At 38.2% G+C, this 26545-nt stretch overlaps 1 protein-coding gene and 1 long non-coding RNA gene across 7 annotated transcripts in view; one reads left to right on the top strand and one right to left on the bottom strand.

The window, feature by feature from the left end:
• NR5A2 (nuclear receptor subfamily 5 group A member 2) overlaps nt 1-26545 on the top strand; it is an 89414-nt gene that overhangs the window by 39207 nt on the left and 23662 nt on the right. For all 6 annotated transcript variants that reach the window (XM_084527340.1, XM_084527342.1, XM_084527343.1 and 3 more), the window contains 2 exons: nt 11384-11503; nt 23855-24002. In XM_084527340.1, coding sequence (XP_084383466.1) covers nt 11384-11503; nt 23855-24002 — 268 coding nt within the window. The remainder of the gene's footprint in view (nt 1-11383; nt 11504-23854; nt 24003-26545) is intronic.
• On the bottom strand, nt 453-22511 carry LOC311440428. Its single transcript, XR_014695406.1, has 6 exons — nt 22468-22511; nt 22286-22354; nt 15825-15911; nt 9232-9311; nt 3026-3090; nt 453-1326 (listed from the first exon to the last, which is right to left on the bottom strand). It is a non-coding gene; the product is annotated as an uncharacterized lncRNA (long non-coding RNA).

The raw sequence follows: 26545 nt of genomic DNA, 5'->3' as shown, positions 1-26545 counted from the left end.
CCTCCCAGCTGACAAACAGAAATGAGCTAAGAAAAAAATAAGAAATTAGATGCTCAGACTTTCTCCCTTTTTCTTAAACTCACCGTTAATCTTTTGCATGCAGATATTTAGGAACCCAGTTTAGAGACTCAACATTTGGATACCTGATAAGTGTCCAGCTATGAAAACAGCTTGCTTAGCTGTGCTTGCCTCCTTCACCAGTCCACAATCATTTTTACCTGTAAAGTTTCTCTTAATTCCACGTTCTGTACTGCAAAAACTCCTCTTACCAACATAAGAAGAAGCCCAAATAAAAACAGCTTCTTCGAGGATATCACACAGAACTGTAGAGGGTTGGAAGGGACCTCGAAAATTCATCCATCGGGTCCAACCCCCAACCCCCATATCTTTAAACAAACATTAATATTAATCCTAACTGCAGTGCTAATGTCTGTATGGGACCTGGGCAGAGATGTGACAACCTTATTTTAATGACACTTCAGAGATTTCCAAATTAGAATACAGGAAACAGGAAGTGGGAATAAATGAAACAATGCCAAATAAAGGGATAAATGGAAAAAACATTTTAATACACTATTCCTTGAACATTCATTCAATCAACACTTCCTGTGATTTTAATAGCATGGTTCTTTCTGCTCTTTTACACTTGAATTTTTCAGGAAAAGGAGCTAATTTTCACGTAGATGCTGTTCAGAGTTGAAAGAATTTAGCTAGATGGTAGTAGCTGCATGCCGAGAGCCTCCTGCAATGCTTTTAAGATGTAAAGAGAAGAGAGAAGCACTAAGTCTTTTGGATCACTCCTAACTCACTAGTTCTTACTTCTCCACAGCGTGCTTGTATAACTTCAGCTTCCTTTGGCAGTGTTTTTAAGTGACTTTTTCTCTCAAATCGGAAAGGTACTAGTTCAGTACATGACAACCCCCATTCCTAATGCTGAACATTCTGTCACTTTCTCCCTTATCGCTGCATCTTCTTTCTCATTTCATCTCTGCCCCAGTGACTTACTGTTACTGCTGCAGCTCCTGGGATGTAAGACAACCTTTCTGTATTTTTTCTTCATCAGTATACCATCTCCTTTCACATCTTGTCTGAAGACACTGTTTCTTGTGATTTCTTACTGCTTTCACTGTTATTTTCTCGGCAGTTTGATTACAAAACAGGAAAACACTGTGAAATACATTTGTGTGGCAAATGCAGTGCTTTACCAGCTTCTGTTGCCAAAGGTGTAATATAGGTGACTTTCTGTCCTGTAATACACTATAGCTCCCTGTCTTGAGACTTCAGATCCATATGTTTCGGTGATTCAAATACGGGCAGAAGGAAGGACTATGAAAAGTAAAATGGAAAAACGTATTTTAGTTCCTGAAAAAGATTGAAATGCTGTGTAATCAAATGATAATGAACATTTAAAATATAAAACCAATTCTTCTATACCCAATATAGTGTTATATATATATAAAATAGATTATAAGCAAGCAAACAAATAGTATCAGTGTAACCTTAATGGCGAAGGGATCTCCATAGGAGCTAACATGGTGACATATTTTAATCTAGAAAATATTACCAATATAATAAAAGCAAAATAAAATAAAAACAAAATGTTACTATACACATTAAAAAGACGTTAATTTCAGAACAAAAATTAGTTGTGCCTTCAGATGCAGCATTTTTTAGAAATGGTACGTAAGATCCAATGTATTAGATTTGGCATGGTTTATTCAGTGTTCAGCCCTGGGTATCACTAACATATAAATGGAAATTTTTCCTTCTCTCATTTACACTGCTATAACTTTAAAGTAATTGCTTTTTAGGTATGAAGTCAGAAGATGATTTGCATACTCCCATTAGTGTAACTGGGCACATAGTCCAGTGCTGTGCACACAAACCAACATCTGTAGGTGTCACCTTTTAAAAGAGTAAGATTATACTTCTCTTGGCTTGCCCTCTCCCTATAGCCCATACCCCCTTGAAGAGCTGTACTGGAAATAAAGAAATGCAAACGCTATTAAACAAGGGGGGAACCACATAGTGTAATTTAAATGAGAGCCAATTTAAGTAACTCTTGTGTTAATGAATGCAAAAAACAGCGTTATGGGGCATACAGCACTTGAAAGAACATGACCCTGTGTGTTGGGAGACTGCTCTGCCTGCCTGTTACCATATTAAAGGTTCTTTCTGAAATTAGCATGTCTCTCGTGTCACAAGCTAAAAATATTTTTCCATATTATACTTAGCCGATTGAGTTTAAATAGAATATTTATTCTGGAGAAAATAAATTTATTTATTACTATGATTTTAATAATTTACACTATTAATGCACCTCTGTGTGTTGTATTGATCTCTGTCGAGATTTGATGTTGCTGTTTTCTAATAAATTTTACAAATGAGAGTTAATGTAGGAGGTAAAGTTTACATATAAACTATTGGAATAAATGTCAGGTAGAAAAATGGGGTAGCTCTAAGAAAAACGACGTGATAATTTATCCAATAAATCATCAAACAGGAAAGGAATATTACATATTAGAAATCCTTTCAGATAATACTATAATATTTGTGACTTGGAGAAGATCATAGAGACTTTAATTGAAGTCTGCTGTACAATAGAGTGAAACTGCTCACTGAATATATTGAAAATAAATTCACCATCCATTCTTTAAAATTTACTAGACTCAGTCTTGTCTTCTCATTCCCCAGAGAACATCATTGCGCATCCTAAAATGCAGATCAGACCCATAACGATAATGATGAATTGAATGGGCCTAATCCTGATTCTGTTTACACAGAAGTCAAAGGACTGGTGTCCACGCAAGTTCAGACTTAAGAATCTGGCCCAGCACATTTTGGAATTTAGTTTGTTGATACCAGAAAACACAGAAGTATTTCTGGAGTAATTCAAGGGAAGAGTTTTACTGTCAAAATTGCTACACAAACTACATAGCATTAAATGATTTATTTTTATTTTTGTAAGTTCTAGACCCAACTATGCACAAACTTATATTGTAATAACACTGGTACAGATACTCACAGGAGTAGGATTTTGAAGATCAGTTCTATGGATCCAGTCATGAAGAAGACATCTCCTTCTTCACCCTGTGAAACAGGTGCTGAGAAGAATAATTTTCCTCTTTACTTAGCTTTGCATTCACTTTGACAGGGAAGAAACATTGCATTGCAAGCAAAATTTTCACTTGGACTAAAAAGAAATCTTTTCCTTATTTTCAGTTTTAAAAAAATGATCCGAAAAAGAACCTGAGAAAAACACATTTATAATTCATCAGAAATAATGCTGACTGCAAAACACTAAGTATCATGCAGTTTGCATAGAGATACACATAGTTTTCAGGAAAAGGAAAAAAAAATTACATTTCATTTGCTGTGCTCTGTATTATATATACACACAAAGTTTATAGTAACAGCCCTTTCATCTGCTGTTTGAAGAACTGAGATTTGCTGTTTACTTTCCCCTTCATAGAGTGGGATAGACTCCAAACAGATTCTGAAGACCTATACAAGAAGAGAGGTCTTATTCTTTAGTAGGATCACCTTTTGCTGCTTGCCCATACTCTCTTCAGCAGTGTGAGCCCCTAGACCCATGTGTGTTGTGTTATATTCCTGCAAGAGTGCTGTGGAATGGTGCTTGAGGCTGTTTCTTTTATGGAAGTATTTTGACTAGTCAGAAGGTGAACACTGAAACTGGGAAGTGACTGGTCATGGCTGGTGTGATCCCCTTTCACAGTGATCTTAGACAGCTGGCCAGGGGCACGCGAGGAGAGAAGATGTTGCAGAGCCATCACTCTGCCCGTGGGTGTTCGCTAAGCAGGAAACACCCCAAGCCGCCCAGAGCGTGGGCACTACCTAGTCACTTCAAGTTGTGGAAGGGTAGAAGCATGGGGATGTTCAAAGATATAATGCTGCTTTATGCTACAAATTCCTTATTTATGCCCTTTAACAAAGTAAAAAGTTGCTTGATATTCCAAATATTAATAGTGCTATGAATAGGGAATTAATGAAACATTTTAGTCCTCTCTGGGTTCTCTGATGTTGCAAAAAGGCCGAGCTTATTAGTCTTTCCTTCAGGGCGGTACTTAGCACTTACTTTCCTCTGTCTGGATACTGGTTCCTGGAAGGCACATAGAAATTTAATGTCTTGGATACATGAACTCTCTGTTGAAATTAGCTGACACTGGTTTGATGGATTCAGAAGTTACTGAAGGCAGAAGTGTACACACACACGCACACACAGGCGCAGGCACATACTGAGTATAATTGCATCTTTATAAGATCCTCTTTATATGCCATAAAGGAGCAGGAAGAGGCACACACTGGAATATTTCTATATTCCTTTCATTTTTAAATCATGAAAAAAATGTAGATTGCTACCAAACTCTAGCATGTTTTATATTCGCTTCAAACTAGAGCTAGACAGTCATCTAACCAGAGCAACAGGACAGCCATCTAATGCAACCAGGGCTTGGAAAGCTCACTCCCTGCTTTCACGTAGAATAGGCAATTTTGTATAACACAGGTTTCTAGTAAAGAGCTGGAACGATCGTAGTTAATGTTGAATCATTTTTTCTTGAACTTTGCAGCATTTATTACTGAGGTTATAGACAGTAATCATGTTTAATTAGGGCATTCACTGATTCTGAAATTTTGTGTATTTTCTTTTAAAACCGCATTGGCTACTATGTGCTGCTTTTGACAGCAACCTTGCACAGGTTTCCCACTGTTAGCAGCAACCCATCTGCAGAGTCCAAATCCTTTTTTACCCATGTAATGATTTGGAAACCACGTATGCGTTCAGTAGTAAAAATTAGCCTCTGGAATGAACTTGTCATATAAAACTTTGATTTGGGGCGATTTGCTCCACTATAGCATAAGAAAATGAAGTATCGACTCAAGCTGTATGTCTGCAATGGCTTGTCAGTGATCTCCAAAATACATTTGAAAGGAAGTTCAACCATCCCTTGAACTTGTATGCTGTAGGCTGAACAATTCAGACAGATGTTTAATCGCTTCATATTCACTAGGAAATGGCTATTCAATGGCCGTAGAATTTGAAAGTGGCATTGGCACTCCCTTTTAGAAGCATAAGTAAAAACAATTCAGCTGAATCCAACACATTTTTATCACACAAATTTCAATCATCGTATTTTTTGTTTTAATCATTAGATACCCTTTTAAATTTTTAGTAGCAGAAAAGCCCAGAGCTATAGTGCTAGCTGATGCAAATGAAGATGAAAAAGGATTCTCCAACTTCTCAGAGACAGGGGTATAGACTAGGTAAAAGGTGAGAGCATTGTTTAGCAGAACCTGCAGCAATAACTATAGGGAAAATATTTAACTTAAAGCAGCAACAACAACAACAAAAAAAAAAAAGCATGACCCTGAAACTTTTAACAGGTAATTCATCAAGTGCCAGGCTGAAAATACCTTTTCAAAACAAAAATTTCAATAAATCTGTGGTTGTTGGTTCCTGTATGCTAAATATTGTGAAACACTTTCCTAAAAGAAAGATACAGTGTGGTTCTGATAAGATTAAGAAGCATTTCAGCAAAGCATACACATTATTCTTCATTTTACCATTTGGCATTTTCAATGTTGTTCTTCAGAGAAAACAAAAGTCTATAATGATTAACATCCCCTGCTGTGGGAAGCATACACTCTATAACAATACTACTCTTGTGTTGCACTGGCCTTCCTCATCTATAACATCAGCACAAATAGTTTTTCAGATGAGTAACCAGCATTTCTGAGATAAGTCCTGCTTTTAACTGCAATTGATAATGTGGGCTTGGGTGCTGCTGTTTCCACAGAGGCCCCGTGAGCCTGCCAGCCTTGCAGTCATTCCCCTAGAGAAAGCTTGGGGCCCAGCTGAGTGGGAGGCCAGCGTTAGCAGGCAAACGCGACCCCCCGGCCACCAGCCCACCTTTCTGTCCCACCACGAGATCGCGTGTCACCGCAGCGCTCAGGATTACAACTTCGCACTTCAAGCTGAGAACCTATTTCCTCCACCCCCGGAAATATCCTACGTGGCTTGTATTGCATTGTATTGTGGAAGATAAATGATGCAAACCAATAGTTGTATCTAAATGTGGTCTAATACGTGCCTGTTTTCTAATCCTTGCCAGCAGAGAACTCAGAACAGTGATTTAAAGTCACCTTGTAACTCCAGCTTGCAGGGAGAACTTGGGCACGCGGAGGGAATCTGTGTTCAGACCTGTGTCTGGACATGTAACAGCGTGCATTTGAGCAATGCTATACAAGTCTTTCATAGTGGACGTGGAAGAGTGTTATAGTGCCACGAGGCCCCATGGTCCTATTAAACCTCAGGGAAAAAGGGTCAGTGGACTTCAGGAAACATCTCTTTCTCTTTTCAGAAACCTATTAGCTATATTTCCAGTACTCGAGATTCTGGGAGACCTTTTTTGCAGAGCGGACCATGCTGTTACGTGAGTTGATCCTGGCTAGCAAGGGAGCTGGCAGGCAGCACAGAGGTGGTTGCAACAACGACCATTTGTCTTCGAGCTTATGACTCATACGCTACGAGTAGGCCAAGCAGCATGAGATACAAGGTTATGAATGACTCCAAATTCTGATATGCTTCTTTGTCCTCGCTGTAAGCACAAGTGAATAGGATTTTCATATAGGAAATAGGATTTACCTACTGCCATGTACAACGCTGTGAGAAAGCTACCCCTTGCTTCACCCATGTATTCCTACTACTTAAAAGACTGGTCAATGCACATGTCCATTTTCATCTCTGCTGGTGACAACTGCCATCCTCTGCTTGTCTGACAAAGTACCTGCTCTTTCTCTACCCCAGCAGCATCATCTACTCTCACACAATCCCATTAAGTCTGCATAATACCCCATCTCATCACCTTCACCTTCAGTGTTTTACCTGACATCCAACTTCCTTTATGTCTTCTCTCACCACACAACCTCCTTGTCCCCTCCTTTAAAACCTCCTCTTAAGCATTCTCTTTGCTTCCCTTGTTATTCAGCCACTGTTTTACAAGTGTAATGCTTTACTCCTTTCATACTCCTAACATTATTACTCTTTCATACCACCCTGTGTGCTGGAATTGATCCCTTATTTCAAGTCACACACTCTCCCTTTAGCTTCCTTCAAATCTTTCCTTATACACCATTTCATCAGCAACAATTTCCAGTTATATTGTCTCCACTGATAAGAGTCTTCTTTTAATTGCCACAGACCAGACAGGACCTAAATTTAACCATCTGGGCACAGTATTCACTCTCACTTTTGCTTGAGGCTAGATAGTTGTCAAATGGGTATCTCATCTGACAGCTTGCTTAGGTAAGACATTGGTTACATTATCCTTGTGTCAATGGTCTGTTATGGCAGGGAGCAGCTGCAAATCTGGGGAGTATTCTTGTAGTGGACAGTTGTTGGCTATATGATGATCAATTTTTATTTATAATCATTCCCAGTAGTAGGGACAAAGGGTACTCTCAAAGATCTCCACAAGCTGAAAAGCCTCAAAGTTTAGCCACCAGTACAAGCTCTGGGGCTTGTTTCTAATTCAATGTTTACCATGATTGAAAATGATGTTGATTATCAAGGAAAATCCCAGACTGAAGCTAAGCTATCATTACGACACAATCTTACCTTTTCTCCTGCTCACCTTGTTAGTGGAGGACTAGAGTGCTCTGGTGTCACACGAGACTGGAGTCCACAAGGTGCATTTTCCGCATAGTACCTTCCTTTTAAGAATTCACTCACCATTTCAGCATCTTTGCCCCCAGGATCAGTTTAAGGCACATACTTGCTACAGCCAAAGGCTGATTTTTTTGTTTTGCCAGATAATGCACAGTTACTCATGTGCCATGGAAACACAAGGGTGTTTGTGTTATGGCTGAAGTCACACACCTCGTAAAGTTTGCCAGCTGATTCTAACGTAAGATGTGCTATGTTACCATGTTTGTTCAGTGATCTACATTGTTTTCTATTTTCCATTTCCTAGGCATTAGCAGAGTTAAGGTATGTGATTTTCCTCATCTACATGCCTTTCAGAAGTAGGCTGTAATTGATCCTCCATTTCAGTAATTCATGACCCTCCTTAAGGTCATCTCTGTTTCTTCCCAGTGAAAACTGGGAAGCATTCTGCTGCCCTGCCAGCTTTCCTGAAATGGCAAAAGCAGCTGGATCTAATAGTTTTCTGAATCCAATGTTTTGGATGTGTATTTTGCTTTTTATGATACCCATTTTAGAGGCTTTCACTGGCTAAGTTACAGTGAATACAGGGGAGCAGATTTTGTGAACCACTGGCAGATGTTCGCTGTTGCTAGTTTTATGAGTCTTGTAGAACAGCAGGAACAGGCTATGTGCAAAACATATTTTTTTTGTGTGATTTTGCCATCTCATACTGTTCTCACAGCACTGGCTCAGTAATAATATGATAAAGCTTGGGAGGTAGGCTTTGATTGCAGACTAGCTGCTGTTGGGGCCTTCAGAAAGCCAGACCTGTAAAGTGCAGTTTGTTTTCAAAAGTTGCTGCCTGTGGCTGAGACAGATGGGTTAGCCAGAAATATGTCATTTATAATATAATCAAATGCTTGACCTCTTATTCAGGTATTAGTTGTTACAACATGGATGTTGAACGTTTAAACTGTCTCACAGCTTGTTTTGTTCAGATGTAAGCTGTGGTAGCTTTGTGTGAAATGCTAATTTTGGATGAAATTATCATGTTGGCATGATTTATTTGATTTTTGTAACACTGTTGCACAGGGAGAAAAAAAAAAAAAAAAAAAGGAAAAGCAAGAGTACTAGAACCTGTAAATTTCAAATAATGCCTTCAAATAATGCCTTATTTTAAACATGGACCATATTTTGGGGGGGAGTGTTTCATTGCTGTAATTTATAGCCCTCTCTTGAGCTAACAAGTCACTTGGCTGAAATGTTTTTGTAGACAAATACACATTGTGGGCAGAGGAAGAGAGATCTTTTAATACAGAATCAGCCTTGCTCTGTGATCTGAACAGAAATGAATTATCATGGGTACAGACAGCATAGGGATGGAGCAAGGCTGAGTTTGTGATAGCACTAGCTTTGCACTGACTTAGTAATATATCCATCTACAGAGTCCACACCTCTTTCTATCCTCCACCTCTATTGCCCGTGGATATGTGGCTTACAGGTGTTATCTGAGCTTACATGTATTAACTACAACTGTAGGCAATATTTTAAAAGATTATGCTTAGTACCTCAAAGCCAAAGCATGTGAAACTCTTGAACTATCAGAACCGAGAGTGTTTCACCCATCACCAGTTCAGCCTTTTTGTGTCTGTAATAAACAAAGACAAATGGAAAACAAATTAGGAATGGAACAGACAATCTTAATACAAGTATTAAATAATTCTGCAGTGGTAGATTCTGCAACCTTAAGATGTCATTTTGGCATAGATATATGATTTCTAGATATAATTTCTGTATCTAGACATTTAGATATAGAAATGATGGATATATTTTTTTAATTTTATTTTTTTTTAATTTCTGGAAGAACCAACAACAACAAGCAAACAAACAAACAAAAATCCAAACCACAAAACAATGCCATCCTCTAGGCAGACCAGCAGTGGAAGGAATGAGATGTTTCCCAGCATAGATACCTGTTACAGCTGTGGAGTAGGGCCTAGTGAAGGCTATGGGGGAGAAAGGCCTGTACACAGGTACTCCTGCACTGGCTTTACAGTGGCTCACTCCCTTTCTATCCTGATTTCATTTCTTTGCACAGTCCAGCAAGAAGGAATAATTTGATACTGATACCTAAGGGTTATCTGGGACAAGAAGAATTGGGAGAAGATTGTGATGCAGAGAAGAGAAGGCAAATAAGGGAGTCCAAGAAAGAATTGGATGTCTAAGATGTTGAAGTCTGAGCCATATGGCAAGTGACTGGAAACAGGGAGAAATTACCAGGCAGCTTTCATAGATGACACTTGGAAAATCCATCAGTAACAAAAGTTACTTCTTTTTCTACCACACAACAAGGAAACAAGCTGGAAAGGATAAAGCTCAAAAAAATCATTGGATGAATGATGATAACACTTGAAAATACCTATTGCATTATTTATTTAAGCTCATGCAAGATTGCTCCAAAAAATGCAGCTTCCCATCCATCATCAAATGAAGTTCTAAACCAATCCAAATTAGAACTCCTCAAATAATATTTTAATAGTTCTGTCTGGGAAATTTTATGCAGCTGCCCTCTAAAAATATTCTCCTTGCTAATTTATTTTTTATTTCTCCTATTATATAATTTTGAATCCATTCAGCATTTGCTATATACAAAGGCTTTTACAGTTCTTTGAACTGTATACATACTATTACCACATCCACACCACGCAATTAATTGTAGCGAGGCTAATGTACGCACCCCTTAACTCTCCCAGGACTGTCTGAAGTCAAAGACTTCATTTTTTTAGGAAAGAAATCAGTAAGTTCAGCAAGAACAGATACAGAGGATATTGATGTTTACCGTGACTTAAATTCAAAGTCCTTCCACTAATTTGTGTATTTTTTCCCAAAGTCACTGCAAATTTTCATAATTTTTCCATGGATAAAGTGAATAAAACTGAATGAAGTCCAGTTGCAATTACCATCAGTTTAGTGAGAGACCTTGTTATCCTGTAATACGCACATCTCAAATACCAACACACCAAAACCTCAATGTAGGCTGCTTGTGCTGAGTGCCCAGAACATTTCTGCTATTGCCAAATGCAGTCAGTGATAAGTCTCTTACTGCCTTATGTACATGCCTTTCTTGCCCTGCTGGTGACACCTGAAGATACCCACCTTGTGTCTGTTTTCTTCTTTCTCCATAGTAACACAATCATTCTTAGAGACAATGTTTACCACCTCTTCACTTTTTCCTTTGCAAGGAGCCTACTTCTGACTTGGGCCTGTTGCAGCAATAGTGCTCTTGAACCTGCAGATTCTTCTCTGTTTTCCAAAAGCTGAGATTCAAGGATGGGGTGTACGGGAAAGTTCACGTTAGCATTGTTTCTGCTATTTTTGCTTTTGGCTAAAAATAATGTCCTGTTGCTATGAGTGTTTCATAATTACCTTATAATACTAGTATTACTTTGCATAACGTTGCCATAGTTCTGATTTCCTAGAATCAACTTCCTGTAATCAACTGCAAATCTTCTATATATCTTACAGATAATGTTTTCAGCAATGCCCTATTTGTTCAGCTGAGAATAGCAGTTTTTTGGACAAATAACTTTTGACAGCATTTGTGTTCACGTGATGCCTGAAGGAAGCAGCATGTTAGCCAGTGTCCATTAGTGACTCCACAGTGTGATGTAAAACATAACTCCCAGCGTAACGCCACCAACGTTCATGTTTGCTTTACAGGTTGATGACCAAATGAAGTTGCTACAGAACTGCTGGAGTGAACTCTTAATTCTAGATCACATTTACCGGCAAGTGGTACATGGGAAAGAAGGCTCCATCCTTCTGGTTACCGGGCAACAAGTGAGTATGTGGGCTCAGAGAAGTATTGATGGCTTTTTAATAATCATTTTCAAAATAGCAGGAGTTTAACTAGGTCAGAAGCACTTCTGTGTTCTCAGAGATTCTCCACAAATAATGTAGATAAAATGACTTGTGCACTCTGTTCCTAGTCTGTTGATTACAGTTAAACTTGTAAAAGCAGATATAATCATAAGAACTTTGCTTTTCAAATATACTTGTATACTTCAGTGATTGAAAAACAGCAGATGAGAAATGTCTCTCAAGAAGTTGTATTTCTTTGGAGCTAAAATGGCTTGTTTCTGACAGCAACAACAACAGACATCCAAAACCCTATACTGTAGGTCTAAGTAATTTATTTTATTTTCCCATCATAATTATGGTTTACTCAAAAGAATCACTAGCTGGGTGAGAATCCTAGATAACCTGCAGCTACTGCCTCAAAAATATCTTGCTTTTAGACAAATATGCACATGTGAAGTACTGGGGAGTTGAGACATTAATCCCAGGAATATTATTCAGTCCGTAAGATATAAATGCAGGTATTGTCTCAGGAGCTGTCTCAGGCTATGTACCCTGCAGTTTCTGCACAGCTTTTCAGTGGCTAATTTTCCTCAGGCATCAGATGTTGAGATTATCCAAAATGCAAGAGCAGTAATGTGGCAAATATTAGGAAAACTCAGAGAAAACCCAAAGAAAGTAGAAGTTTTGACTCACCCATACTTCCCAAAGCACAAAGGACATAAAGAACCTTATTCCCAGAATTCTTATTCTGGCCTCAACAGGAAAAAAAAAAAATCAGTATCAAAGAAAAACAAAGTGCATCTGTACATTATGTTCCTGATTCAAAGTGAAAACAAATGATGGTCCACTGGTATTTAAGCAGCTACAAATTGAACTGTCTTGATTTATACACATGGGAAAGAGTTCCTTTTCCTAACTATACAGATGCATCATTTGTGTCAGCATGCTCCAGAATCTGTTTACAGCTTTAGTCACAATTCTAAAAGTCTAGCCAGTTTTTAATGCTAAGAAGAGTTTATAAGAATCAGAAAATGAGGAGAAACAATCGTTTGCATTTGTGATTAAAAGGTGTACAATAGAAGGGAAAAATTATCCACTTGTCCAAGAAAAATAGGAAAATTCAAATTCTATCTACAGAACGACTCCTGCACTTTTGTGTGAAGTCCCTAACCTATGTGAGATGAAGTTGTACTCTCTCATTATATGAGAAAAAAATTAGTTGTATCACTCCTGATGTATATCAGTGCTACTGAGAAAACTACTGATTCCATTTCCATTTCATCATCTGCAAAACGACGACGATTGTACTGGCAACAATTTTATTTACCACAAAAGGTGCTTGTTTTTAAAGGCATGAGTAGATAGACAGCTTTCTCTCCCTGAGAAAACTGTCAAATTAATGTCTCATTTGTTATGTAATTAGCTAGGTTTTTAAGATAGCAAGTGTCTAGGTGCCACTGAAATTGTTAGAGATATATAAATACCTTCAAGTTTTAGCCACTGTCCCCATTTTTCCATAGTAATAGTTCTCAGCTGGATTAGCCACTTTTATCTTTACTTGTAGAAAAAAACAGCTGTACATGTTCTCATGGCAAAGCAGAGCATTTCATCACTGTTGGACAACAGGATGCTAATTAAATGCACTGCTTACAGATCATCAGCTGGTTTTGGATCTTGAATATTTCCAACTAAATTAAAACCTGGCTAAACTGAACTGGTTGCGTCCATTTTTGCCCCAGCTTTGTCAAGTAGGTTTAATACATCCCTCTTTCAACGCAGTTTGGCTTTTCTATTGTCAACATTTGTCATTTGAAGCTGGTGCAAGCACCCACAGAGTACCCATCACCTGCTGCTTCACACTTAGGCTGCTTGGAGAGCAGGGAGAGTATTACCAGAACACTACAGCCAGTTCCCTTCCGTATTGACTGCAAGTTTTTTCAGCTTATGCCTGCTGCTGGCTCCTCTCCTCCTCCCAGAGCTCTGCTGCAAAGCACAGAGGTCTAGGAGACCTTGTTAGCAAAGAAGGCGCTGAGTACCTCAAACTGGGCTGCGTTTGCTGGTACTAAGTCACCAGCCACGTCCAGCAGCAGTCCCACATTTTTCTGGCTCATCCTATAACTAGTTACTTGACATCCTTGCAAGTCTCAACTCTAGCTGAACACTCGCTATTTTAACATCATCCCTGAGTACCTGGACAGTTTCTTGTTCTGAGCCATTTCCTGCTTTTACTTTTTTGCACTGCAGCTCAATCATGAGTTACTTGTTTCGCCTATCTGATCCAGTACAGCCGCTCCTTTTCCTATCAGGATGGACCACCCTAGCAGCATCAACTTGGTCTGTTGTCTTTCTGAGACTAAAGTCTGGCTCAAATATATTTATGAAAGGGGAATTATGACTGTTTGTCTCAGCTATGTAGCTATAAAATAATTCTGGAAAGCCACAGTTCTAGACTAAGGCATTATCAATATTTGCCACTGTACTAAATGCTGCATACTTGCTGGTGGCTGCCCTGATCTTTTCAGTTCCCCCAGTAGGGAAAGGGAAATAATCATGCCACCATCTCATAAAAATTAATTGATTAAGGTGTGGAAAGCACTCCAACACTTCTGATGAAAAATGCTGTATATGTTTTTATTTACTGCTACCAGCAAAGCACTGAGCAAAATTACAGTCAATCACCTTGCTTTCAAAGATATTAACTTTAAACTGAGGACTAGAGCTAGATAGCCTACTTTATTACCTGAGAGATCATGATTATTGTCACAAGTTACCAAATTTAAGACCTCAGAAGCCTTATTCCTTGCTTTCCTTAATACATCCTTCCATAAAAGCTACTCATAAACACAGTCCTTTTTACAATCACAATCAAGGGGGAAGCTGTAAGGGGGAGCTTACTGCCACTTAATTAGAACATACCTGTTCTCTCCACTCAGAGTGCACAGCCTCTGCTCCTCTGATATAAAAGTCAAACTTCATGTAGCTCTCCAGGGCCATACCATTTTCTGTTCTATCATAGGTATCTAAAATGGGCTAGTAGTTAGAAGCACACTCATAATTTTCGAACACATTGGCTCAAACCTGTTACTCTAGGGCATTCTTATCACATTACCATACATCTGCATTTCCCTCAAGCCATTGGCTTATGAGTTTTAACCTGTGTCAATCCACTGTTCCCACTTTGATGGGAAAAAAGTGCAGTCAGCAACAAAGAAGTGAATACTGTCCCTTGCACAAAAAGACTGTGTTTTACTTTATTTTGTTATTTATTTGGTTGGAGTTTCATAAATGAAGCTCTTTTGTGTGTATGTGTTTCAGGAAAGCTCTTTTTTCATATCATTACAATTCCTCAGCAATTCCTCAGAAACAAGTTCCTCCCTATGCTGCGCACTTCATTTTCTGCACTAAGTACTGCCCCTCAGCAGTAGTAATTACCATTTCAAAAGGAAATAAAGTAGCACAAATGCATTTTACAACTCTCCAAATTTCATAACAGAAAACAGCTAAGGAGTGATTTGCAACATGGAAGTTAATTGTAAATCATTGCCAATATGCTCTCCACATGCCAAGTTCCATAGGCTTGCCACGTGGCATGTAAATTAAATTATAGAAATTTAATTCCTCCAGCTTGAGCACTTTCCTTTTGTATCTTCTGCACCAACAATACACAGCCAACTTTCAAGATCCAGCACACACAGGGTACATACTAAAGCTCTGTACAGATTATCACTCACTGTTCATGCATTTTCAAGCAGTAGTCAACAAACAACACCTGAATTGTAGGTTCAGTTGCCCAGACAAGCTGCTTATTTTGTTCACACCTACAGCACTCATTGCCAAATTTTCTGTCTGTTGAGTTTGGTCAAAATCTTTCTGATTAAAAAGGCAGTCTAAAAATGTGCCACCATCTGAGATTTTTTGAGATTGTTCAAACTACTGATTGACGGGCAATCACACAAATATATCTTTCCACCTAGATTTGTATTCTAAGAGTAGCAGCAGAGAAGAACACGAGGGATAACCAAGATCTCAACAGTGTTGTGTTTTAAAGCAAATCATAACTTAATTTCAATTAAGAAATTTGTGACTTGAACCTTTTGTAGCTCTTTCAACTGTACCTTATTGAAAGGTGTTGATGCATCATGTAGGGGCTTTCCCTGAGGAATTTTCTGTGGTAATGTCATCTTTGTTAGACTTACCCACTTGCAGAGAAGGTTTCTAGTATCCTGGTGTAGTTGTATTTGCTGAGGCCTTCAGAGAATCTGCTTGTCTTAGGGACCAACTTGCAAGTTCAGTGACTTACCGCTTTGCTGCTGAAAAGGTTTTCAGGAAGCAGCTTTACTTTCAAACTGCAGTCTGCAGATGACTGTATCACAAAGAAGGATCACCCCTGAAGAAGTATCAATGTTGTACAAAGTTACAAGAGTGTTAGAGGAAGGAGTGTCTCAGAAGGACAGGAGAAAGGAACTGGCGAAAAAGTAGATAAGGAAACACAATATTTTGGTCATCCTATGAAATGAATAAAAATACATATACTAGTCATGGGTATAAGAAGCTAATGGATAGGTAATACAAAGCAATTACTTCATATATTCTCGGGAACTACTCATTTTTATTAGATATATATACGCACACATGCATATGTATGTGTGTACATACGTATAATTTTTTCCATTAGGTTTGTGATTGCAATCATAGTTGTAGTTGGCAAAAAAATAAAAATGATATTGGTATTTGGGAGCCAAATCTACAAGTTCTTGCATACACGGAATTCGACTGAAGGTGGTCAAGCCACAATTTGATTGCACGTGGTCAAGCCACAATTTGATTGCACGTGGTCAAGCAATCATCATTCTGCTGTTCAGTGTAGTACTTGTTCTCTCATATCCAGGCTTGTACGGTTTCTCACTCTAGTGCTTTCCGCCTAATGGAAAAGAAAACAAGGTTATGGTGGATGTTAGAAGTGTCTCAACATCTTATGAAGATGTTATGCTAGCTGTTTTGGGGGGCTGAACTAGATGTTCTCAATTAAACTAAGTAAAGTGGATCAGAATCCAATCTTTAAAAAGTGTCCAATTCAGGTGTATCCAAAGATACACTAAACTTTGAACCTTTCTTTTGACTAACTATGGCCACACCTGTGAATAACCTGGTCCCAATTCACATTTGCTTTGCTATATTGTCATGAACCCATCATCACATTGTGTTTTTAAGTCTAAAATTCCAATTCCAGTAACACCATCATGAAGAGAGCACCCAACATGATTCCCTGCATGCCAAAACCATTCAATTTCCCACATGCTAACTTTGTCACATTCATAAGAAAAAAAAAATCTTTTGTATTCTGTACATACTGCTCTCATAAAGAGAACAAAATCTATTTGGCTGGAGTCTGCAAGGCTGCTGGTCCTTCATACAAGTCCCATACTACTGAACCTATTTCTCCATATAAATTAATATGAAATTCCACATTTGATTTCAAGATTGTCCATCAGGAGAAAAATTGTTCAGAGTCTCAGTTCAATGAAAAAAGCAATACATCAGTCCATCCCAAACAACTGTAGCCTATTGGAGTACTTACACTGATGGGATCCAAAGTAAACGTATCCAGTCTTACTGATGGGGAATAATTTAATGTAGTAGAGCAGAGGCTTATATAGGAATACATATATGAAAAGGGAAAATGAACTTAACTGAGCTAAAAAGCCCCTGAAGAAACAAACTGAATTAGCACAGTCCTAAGTGCTAATATTTGCAAAATATTAGGCCTAAATATTTGCAAAAAAATTCAGTGACGGTCTGTCTTCTGATGAGGCTTATGGATATTCATATTCAGCAATGATTGCATATCATACATGTATCTTCTCTAAGAAACAAAGTGCATTGCAATGCATAAGGAAAGAAATGTATTCTATTGTGCTCTAGCTTAGTTACATTCTGTATGTTATTTTAACATCAGCATACTAATAATTTGAAGAACCTGGCTGTCATCATTAATAGCGTAGAAAATTAACGCTACTGGTTAAAACAGCACTCTAAATGAAACTTAACTATTTTATCATCATGCATTTTATAACATAAATATATCTACTATAAATTAATCTGTATATGATCAACTACAGGGCACATAATCCAGTCTTGACATACAAGTGTTTTTGAAACTAAGTTAGATAAAATAAATGCAGTACTTTAGAGTGCTACTATTTGCATATTATAGCTAATTAGCAAGCACAATATCATCATCCTAGGGGAAAGGTCCACTGGCAGCTTAATTCATTATCTTCTATTATTGTGTATCATGTTAAAATGACAAGCACCTTACACTGTATAAGTCATCACAATTTTAATTAATATATCCAAAACCGATATAAGCATCTGCTGATTTTGTCTGTGCTCAGTCCTCCTCAATTTTTGTACGTAGGCATTTCTCCAAAGTGTTTTTTCCACATTCATTTGCTTTGAAATATAATATGAACATTGTTTTAAATGTTTTAAATGAAATTATTAATCATATGGAAAGATCAAAATGAATTTAATAACCACCATCCTTGCGAGTAAAATATATATTCTCTCCTACCTCATGAAACAGTAGAAGAGTAATTATGGTTGTGATAGTAAATTAACTTGCTCGCTATTTATTGTGCGCAACGTTTTCTTCTGGGACAAATGCTGACCCAGACATGTAGCCACTAGAGCCAACTCTCAGGCTTCCATCTGGGTCAGGACTTCAAGCACAGGACAGACTGTTGAGGGTGAGTCCCCAGGCTATCGCAGTTTTTCATCCGAGGATGGGAGCATTGGCAGAGCCCCCCACAGCCTGCAGCAGCCTGTGCTGGCCAGAGTTGCGTGGAGCAGAGCAGAAAAAGGACGGTTGCTTTGCTGCACCCAGACGTCCTCTGCCTCTCGTCTCCGTGCCCCAACCATGCAGTGATCTAACTTACAAATGGTTCTGGCTCACAGTAGTGTCATTCCGGTAGATCAAGTACCTGATAACAGCTATTAGCAAGTAAAAGCATGCTAATACTACAGTCTGTACACTGTTGCAAGCTTGCTGAAACACTGACAAGGGATTCAGTTCAACACAACTTTTCCATAGGACATATGACTCCACTGTCGTATCCTAGAAATCAAATACAATTTAATTTTAGAAGGAAGAAAGGAACCTGATTCCACCATTATACTTTAGGCTTGGTTTTGTGGGCAGAGAGACAAGGACTTTATGCCAGAAGCCACCACCTGACTCCACCAGAGCCATCTGAGCCCAGTGAAACAGGGATTTGGCTTCAAGACCCATTCATTACTATGACAAATCATTTGCAAAACCAAAAAGTACAAGTGCTCCCTGCATTTCTGGCCTTCAACCTCACCATTTATTTAGCCCAGGGTGTAGTTTCATGTTGTAAAAAAGCCTTGTCTTTTGTTCTGCCTCAAACAATACCTCACTATGTTAAATTGGACCTTGATGTGAGAACAAAATCTACAGAATTAGTCACTTCCATCTCTTACTGCTCTGCTTATCAGCTGAGAATTATTTTTTTTATAGCTGACTTTCCAAATGCTACTGAACTCCAGGTACTTTACTACAATATATTGTTTTAAAACAGAATTCTCATAAATGCTTTGCACTGGCCTAACTAGCTTTCACCATCATTAAAGGGATTTGGACTTTTAAGTCACTTTCAACTGTATCAAGAAATGGATTTAGAAAAAAATAGTCATCGTTGCCATGTCTCCCTGAAGTCACATTTAAGTTATGACCTTCTTACTAATACTATCAGCTTTTCTTTTTTTTTTTTTCCTTTGCTGCTAGTGCCTCTGTATTCCCCTGCCTTCTTTCAGAGCCTGCAGCCTCATCCACTCATCCCTTACCTTTGCAACACAGGGAGCAGGGAAGGCCAGCAAACTAGGGGGTAACTGTAAGAGGTAGCCATCAGAAATGCTGAGAAGTACATGAATGCTGTCTGTCCAAAGGAGCTAAGTTTTTCTATTTGCAATTTTTCTACTTGCAATTCACAGCTGAAAGCTCTCTCCTAGAGTTAAATACTAAGCAAATCCTTCCTCTCCAAGGTCCCTGCCTTTCTGCCCAATACTCATGATCAGAACACATCCACAGGATGCGTGAGATTTACCTGAAGACACCTGCTATTTCTAACTTTCAAAGAGATGACTAGGCTATAAGTAATTTATTAACTGCCAGGCTATAGTCTGATTTATTTCACACACTCTTTGGACTGGAGATTTGAACTCAGACTTCCCTCATCTCAGTTGACTGCTCCAGTCAGTGGCCCGCTGAAAAATTCCCACTCTGGTATTTTTGATGCCTTAGGTAGATGAAAGCAATTTAGTCCATAAATCTAAAAAGAGTTGTAGCGTGAGCTGGAAACGGTGTCATGACCTGAATAGGCCCGGCCATGCCTAGAGTCAGTTCGGCACCCCAAGAACTAGTGGAAAATGGAGCCATGAGGACTTGAAGCACAATGTTAGGTGGCAGCAGAGTGAAAGTTTCTAGTATCTAGTTTTAGATTTAGGCACTTCAGTTAGCAAATGGTACTACAGCACAGCCTGCAGTACTGCATATATAGTGATACTCACGCTAAGCTTAAACAAGCAAGTTTAAGCACCAGAATGGCAAGAACAAGTGGCAGCATAAATTATGCAGTGCTGTTCTGTCGGCATCGCTTTCGTACCAAGCTAACCCAATTAAGCCCCTACCATTACTTCTTCATCATTACTACAGTCATCATGCAAGATAGCACCGAATACTGGTTTGCAAGGAATTGACACCTTCAACTGTGCAGCCGTAACTTCATGCCCATTATTTTACTTCTGAAATAGGTAACGGGAAAAGTGTACTAAAGCATCTATTTTCAAAAATATCAGTCAACATGCCACCATCCTTAATACCAAAACCAACCTTACTGTACAATGCTATTAATTGGGAAGCTTTTTTTATTTTCATGTATGGATTTGAGTTTACCGAATTAAATTTGTGATGCAATGTGAAATGCTACGATTTTAGTTTGTAAGTCAGCATTTTGCTCGAGACCTAGGCTCTTTTAATCTTTTACTGCTAAAAGCATTTTTAATCATGAGTTGGATGGTGAAGGAATTAGTACACCTTTTAGTATCAGTTTCTGCATACAGGACCAAGCAAGCACACTCTTTAATGTGACCACTTTTTCAGAATAGACATTAACGGGGGCTTTTTCATGCACAGTTGATTTTGTATAAACTGATTGACACCTTTGGGGGTCGTCTTTCCACTGACTCATAATTTTGCTCACTCTTGAAAAAAGCCTTCTGCACACCCAGTATTCTCTAGTTAAAGCTGAAAATTCAACTCATCATATTTACACAATAAAAAAAAATCCATTCTGCATTGTTTTTAATTGCAAATCCTACTCAAGGGACCAATTCTCCTGCTTAGGAGGCAGCCCTGTGCCTTCTACTAGAGAACCAACTGCAGTCAATTATGGTAATGAAATGTCAATAAATATAAAAATTTAATACAGCCTGCTCTTGGTGAGTGGCAGATGAGGACTTGCCTCCCAGACAAATTTGCTGGTGCTGCAAATATTAAATGCACCTGAAAGAGTAGCAGGTTGCCTGAGAGCTTTCCAGTAGAGGGATGGTGGGAGATCCAGACATCTACTGGGTTTTTCCATTACGGCATAATCGCTGCACTAAGGCCACTGATATTCTTGACATCCAGACATCTTAACTTCTTATTATGAAGAGGAAGGCATATTTCCCCTGCAAACTGGAACCTCAGTGAGGGATTTTGAGCTTTCCCCACACACACATAACAAAGCATTAAAATTACAAAAGGGAAATTAAGCTGAGAATGAGTTGATATTTGTATGTGACCAGTTTCTCAATAGGAAGTAGGTGAATCATGTCACCATATTAAACTGCTCTGCGAATAAAGAGCATTTAAGGGCATGTTACTACCTTTTTTTTTTTCTTATTTATATAAGTACATATCCTTATATATAAAGAAATAGGGGGGGCGGAACCAACAGATGAACTAGAAAGCAGTTTATGAAAGACAGTTTGGCTGGGATTTCCAAAGGCGAGATCCTAATCTTTTGTTACAGATTTCTTTGGCCCTGAATAAGCCATTTAATTTCACTACTTCAGTTTTCCCAGGTGTGACAGACAGCAATAAAACCTATCTCAAAGGATACTTAACCATAATCCACTGATTTCATTGAAACATAAGCATAACTTTAAATGCTTTGCAGAGTTAGAGCAGTGTTATTCTTAACATCCATGCAAAAAGTGGAACTTCATTTTTCTTGTACAGTTGCCTTCAATCAATGTCTTGAGAGTGCTAAGTGTACACATAAATAAAATGTCTTATTAAAAGTCAGTAACCTATTGATTATATTAAGGTCATCCCTAGGAGAAGCTATTTTTAGTCCCTTTCAATCATCTATCTTATCTTTCCTGGCTGAAATTTTGACAGGTTTAAAGTCCTCCTTTTTTTTTTTTTCTTGCTTTCCAACTATTTATACTTGAATTTAATCGATTCAATAGTTTTAACATTGAAAAACGTGTTTGAAAATACATGATCCTTAACAGTTATTTAAAAAATAATAATTTTAAGGGATCAGTGCCTGGAAAAACAAAATTGTCAGTATTGCTCTGTTGCCTCTGGTGGTACCTGTTTCTATATTAATTACTTTATTATGGGAGACCTTAAAGGCTGGATAAGTGCACCAATACCTTTAAACACATCATTAACCCAAAGTGTGCACTTACCATTAGCCGGGCTTCAGCATGTGATTACATGAAGTATGGCTGCCAATTCTCCTGTTGCTATGGAGGCCCCTAAAAGAGAGAAGCTCTGCTAATACTACAGCAGCCAGGCAAGTTACCTACATGTTTTGAAAATGCATCAATAACTTGTTTAGGTCTCAACCAGTTGATCAGGAACAGCTTACCTTAGGGGCAAGCAACATGCCCAGGGCCATTTTCACAGGACAGTGGCATTTGCAAAGCAGAGGGATGAGAGCAGGGCTGAGCTGAAGGCACTTCAGCAGAAGCAGTTGCTCGGACAGCCCAACATACCAGATAACATCCACTCCACGCTGCTGGGGCTGAGTGGTCTCACAGCCTCCAGCCTCACCTCAGGCCTAGTGTCAGAGTGACTGTCCCCATCCCCTGCATGCCCCATCCCCTGCTCTGCTTCACCACCAGATCATGGCCTTCCCACTGGCCGCAGAGCCTGGGCACCTCTCAGGGCTCACCATCCCATGACAAGGCCTGCAGAAGCTGGTGGTGGCCATCTTCAGAGTGGCAGAGGCTGGTGTGTCCTTTTGCAAGGACACATCCTCTTAATGTCACTGGCATTTCTAGATAGGTATTTTAGTGTGCAGGCAGTAGGGAGGTTGCCTGAATTCAACAACAGTAATCATTGGGTATGTCAGGTAGGAAGGGCTTAAAATATACCTTGCTTGTGAACGTTGCCATTTGTAATATGGCATATTCCAGCGTTCTCTTGGGCCTCTACATACAAGGGTCACTTAGGACAGCTTGTGGTCCAGTCAGCCTCTCCTGAGAAGGGATGAGCAGCATGACAAGGGCAGCAGACTCCCAGAGCAGTCACATTTCTTACTGTGCTCCAGAGGAAGGTGCTTTGTGTGCTGCAGTAACTGCTTGGGACAATCTCAGTGCAGCTGGCTTGTGCCACACACCTGCCCACTCCTCCTCCCTTCACCGAGGAGGAACTGCCAGAACAAGTCCCTTGGAACCAGCTCCAGCAAGTGCCAGGACTGTGCGTGGCTAAGGAGAAAAGAAACCACCTTCACAATGCCTCTGCTTCCTGTGGGAATACACCGACATTTCTGGGCTTGAATACATGTTTCTGGCCAAGTTATGGACACCAGACTGTATCCCATGAATACCTTTATGTCCCTCTGGACTAATACGCCCAGCGTAGGCGCAAAGCTCCCTTCAATCAGTCTCTCTCCACAGGATTGTACAACTGCAATGAGAACAAGAGACACCGAGTGTATAAAACAAACTGATAAGGGGCACAGCTACCAGTGTCATAAGCAGTAGTCATATATAAAGCCTCTAAAAAAAGCTAATACAGACAAACCAGCATTCACAGTGATGTGACATACCATTAAGATATATGGTTTAATAATACTTCCAATATATACTGTTGTGCTAAAATAGGTTTGTATATAAAATCATCCTGACTCGATAACATCATTAAATTGAGAGTGATTCTTTTATCCAGGAGCATCCTGGTTACATGTGATTGCTTGAAACATTCTAAAGTGGTTCTGTGGGTACAGACAGAAATATAATTCTCTTTTACAGGTGGATTATTCCGTAATAGCGTCGCAAGCTGGAGCCACCCTCAACAACCTTATGAGCCATGCACAAGAACTAGTAGCAAAGCTTCGTTCCCTACAGTTTGATCTACGAGAATTTGTATGTCTCAAATTTCTGGTGCTGTTTAGTTTAGGTAGGTAAATTTTACTCTTCATATTCCTTAATTAACACTGTTGTTTTTCCCACTTAAAATACTAAAAATAGTTTTGTTTTATTAATTTTTTCCCAAAAAGTGAATGAGACTTTAAATATATTTTATGAGGTTCAGAGTAAACTGAAGATTCTTTTCTTTTAATTATCACTTCACAAAGAAAAATGATGTAGGAGAATTAAAAGTGGATTTCTATGCAACTGATTCCTAAAACATAAGGAATTTACTAGAGTATTACAAGCTTACTGTATGTACTTTATGAATATTCCAGAACAAGAATAAAATTCTATTATAAATTCTAAAGGACAGAGGAAAATGCAGATTGGTATATTTTTTATGATATTGAATGTGGTTATGTAAAGCAGATGGTGTGGAGATATGGTTGAAATAACCCTCTTTTTTAAGGGCATTTATGGTAAGTATAAACAGTCTTGTTTGCATATGGCTGTCACGTCCTAACACATAAATCAGGAATGCAACTCATAGTTTGTAAAAAGTGAAAGGATCTCTTAAAGTGTAGATTAATGATAATAGCTTTATGGCAAATCTAGCAAGGAAATAACCTTTAAAGTGAAGATTGTTTTGTATTAGCAGAGAGGACACAGAAAGGTAAAGATACCTATGCAAGACAAATTAGTTAAACCAGTGCCCTGCAATGAATCAGCCACAAAATATCACCAATACCAGGAATAAAATATTATAATAATAATAATAACAATAAATAAATAAATAAATAAATAAATAAATAAAAGAGGACTTAGGGAGATGGATTTCTATTGACTTCATAGGAAAATACTTTTCTTCCTGTCTTCCGTTTCAAGTTTGCATTTTTTTGACTTAATAGAACTGGTCTAAATAAACATTGACCCAGTGATTTTCTTCTTTACTTTAAGGAAGTAGAAAGGAGAGATCTTAAAAAATAAGGTCAGATCCAGACATATATAGATCCCTCCACAGGCAAAATTCTAGTTTTACTCAAAAGTTATTTTGTCTATGAAGAGAGTGAAAAGTTGAGCCAAGTATAACAAAGAAAGAAATATCAAAAGTGGTGACATTTAGTAATATTTTTCTTTAATTATAATTTGTTTAAAAATCTTATGTAAAGGAAATAGAATTTTACAGATAAATTATTATAACACAATTGCATTTAAATGAAAAGGAGCAAGATGTTTTGGATACACTGTAAAGTCTCAATTACTCTCTGAAATATGCCCTTCCATGTGGTGTTTAAAGAGTTCTGTTTTGGAAGATTTTAGATGAAGTTCTCTTTAAACATGACGATAAAAAAATCAATACTTCAGAGGTATAGGATGCAGAACATATAGAAAAAAAAAAAAAAAAGAATTACTTAGTTAACGATTGTTATGAATTATGTACATTCTGATTCCTAGGAAAAGAGATGATGGATTTGCTTGGAAGCTATTAATATTTTATATTCAAGACTTTGTCTCTTTCCATGTCAGATTCAGAGATAGAAAAGCAAGCTTTCCATTAACGAAAATTATGGTTTATTATTTAATCTGATTAACAACAAGAATTCAGATTTCCTAATTCCTAATAAGTAGGTTTTACAGTCATTAGACAGTGGTACAGAAATTTCTGAAGAGCCTGTAGCTTTCCTCTAATAAAATATTTAGAGAATTCATCTCAGTTCAGTGGTACTTTAAATTAGCTGAATAAGAGAAGTACATTTGGAAAATGCTCACATTTAGGTGGTCTTTCTGTGTGATCACTTTTGTCAGCTCCTCAAGTACTTTGCACTGATTTAGGAATCATTCTTACACCTTCAGCTTTCCTAATTCTGCAAGGCAGCATACTCAACTGCAAAAGCAGATGCGTATAAATACCTAGCATGCCTTGCAGTTGTATAAAGTCGAGTTATCCAGTTTTTCTCTCATTTACGCTACTATATTAGCTACAGAGCTAATTCTGCTCCTAATGGGAGCCTTATAGTCGTATTACTTACATATAGAAATGATGTAGCAAAGAAAGTGTCTGTACCTTTGAAACTGTTAATTCACTATTTAACATACTGCATAACTTGATTTGCTAAAAGTCCAAGCTAGATGTTTTCTGCAAAGAGTGAAATATAAAGATATTGTCACCTGACCCAAAGAACTAAGGCAAATATTTAATGAGAATGAAGACAGAACTCAAATGAAAAACATAGATACCTTTTCCAGCTAAGTAGTACTTAAGTTTGTGCCCAAAATAATGAATGGTCTGACTGAAGTTGATTGAGTCAGTTTTTTTAAGACATTGAAGTGCCTAACAATGCTGGTAGGCATTCAGCAGGACTGTCAAAACTAGTTAAGCATCAAATTCTGCTGAAATAATTGGGAGCAATTATTGTACCTAAGTATCAAGGTGCATTTGACACGTACCTTTGTCTCTTAGGCATCTCAACAGAAAACTGGTCTTAGCATTGAAAACATATTATTAATCAAAAAATATTTCAAAAATCTGAGCAGACTCTTGTTGAAAATCTGTCTCTGCAATATTTAATGTAATAAGAAGCACTTCAA

This window comes from Aythya ferina (genome assembly GCF_964211825.1).
Source record: "Aythya ferina genome assembly, chromosome: 8".
NCBI classification, from domain to species: Eukaryota; Metazoa; Chordata; class Aves; order Anseriformes; family Anatidae; genus Aythya; species Aythya ferina.
The sequence above is the reverse complement of the archived record's forward strand: the minus strand, read 5'-3'. Positions and strand labels throughout refer to the sequence as shown.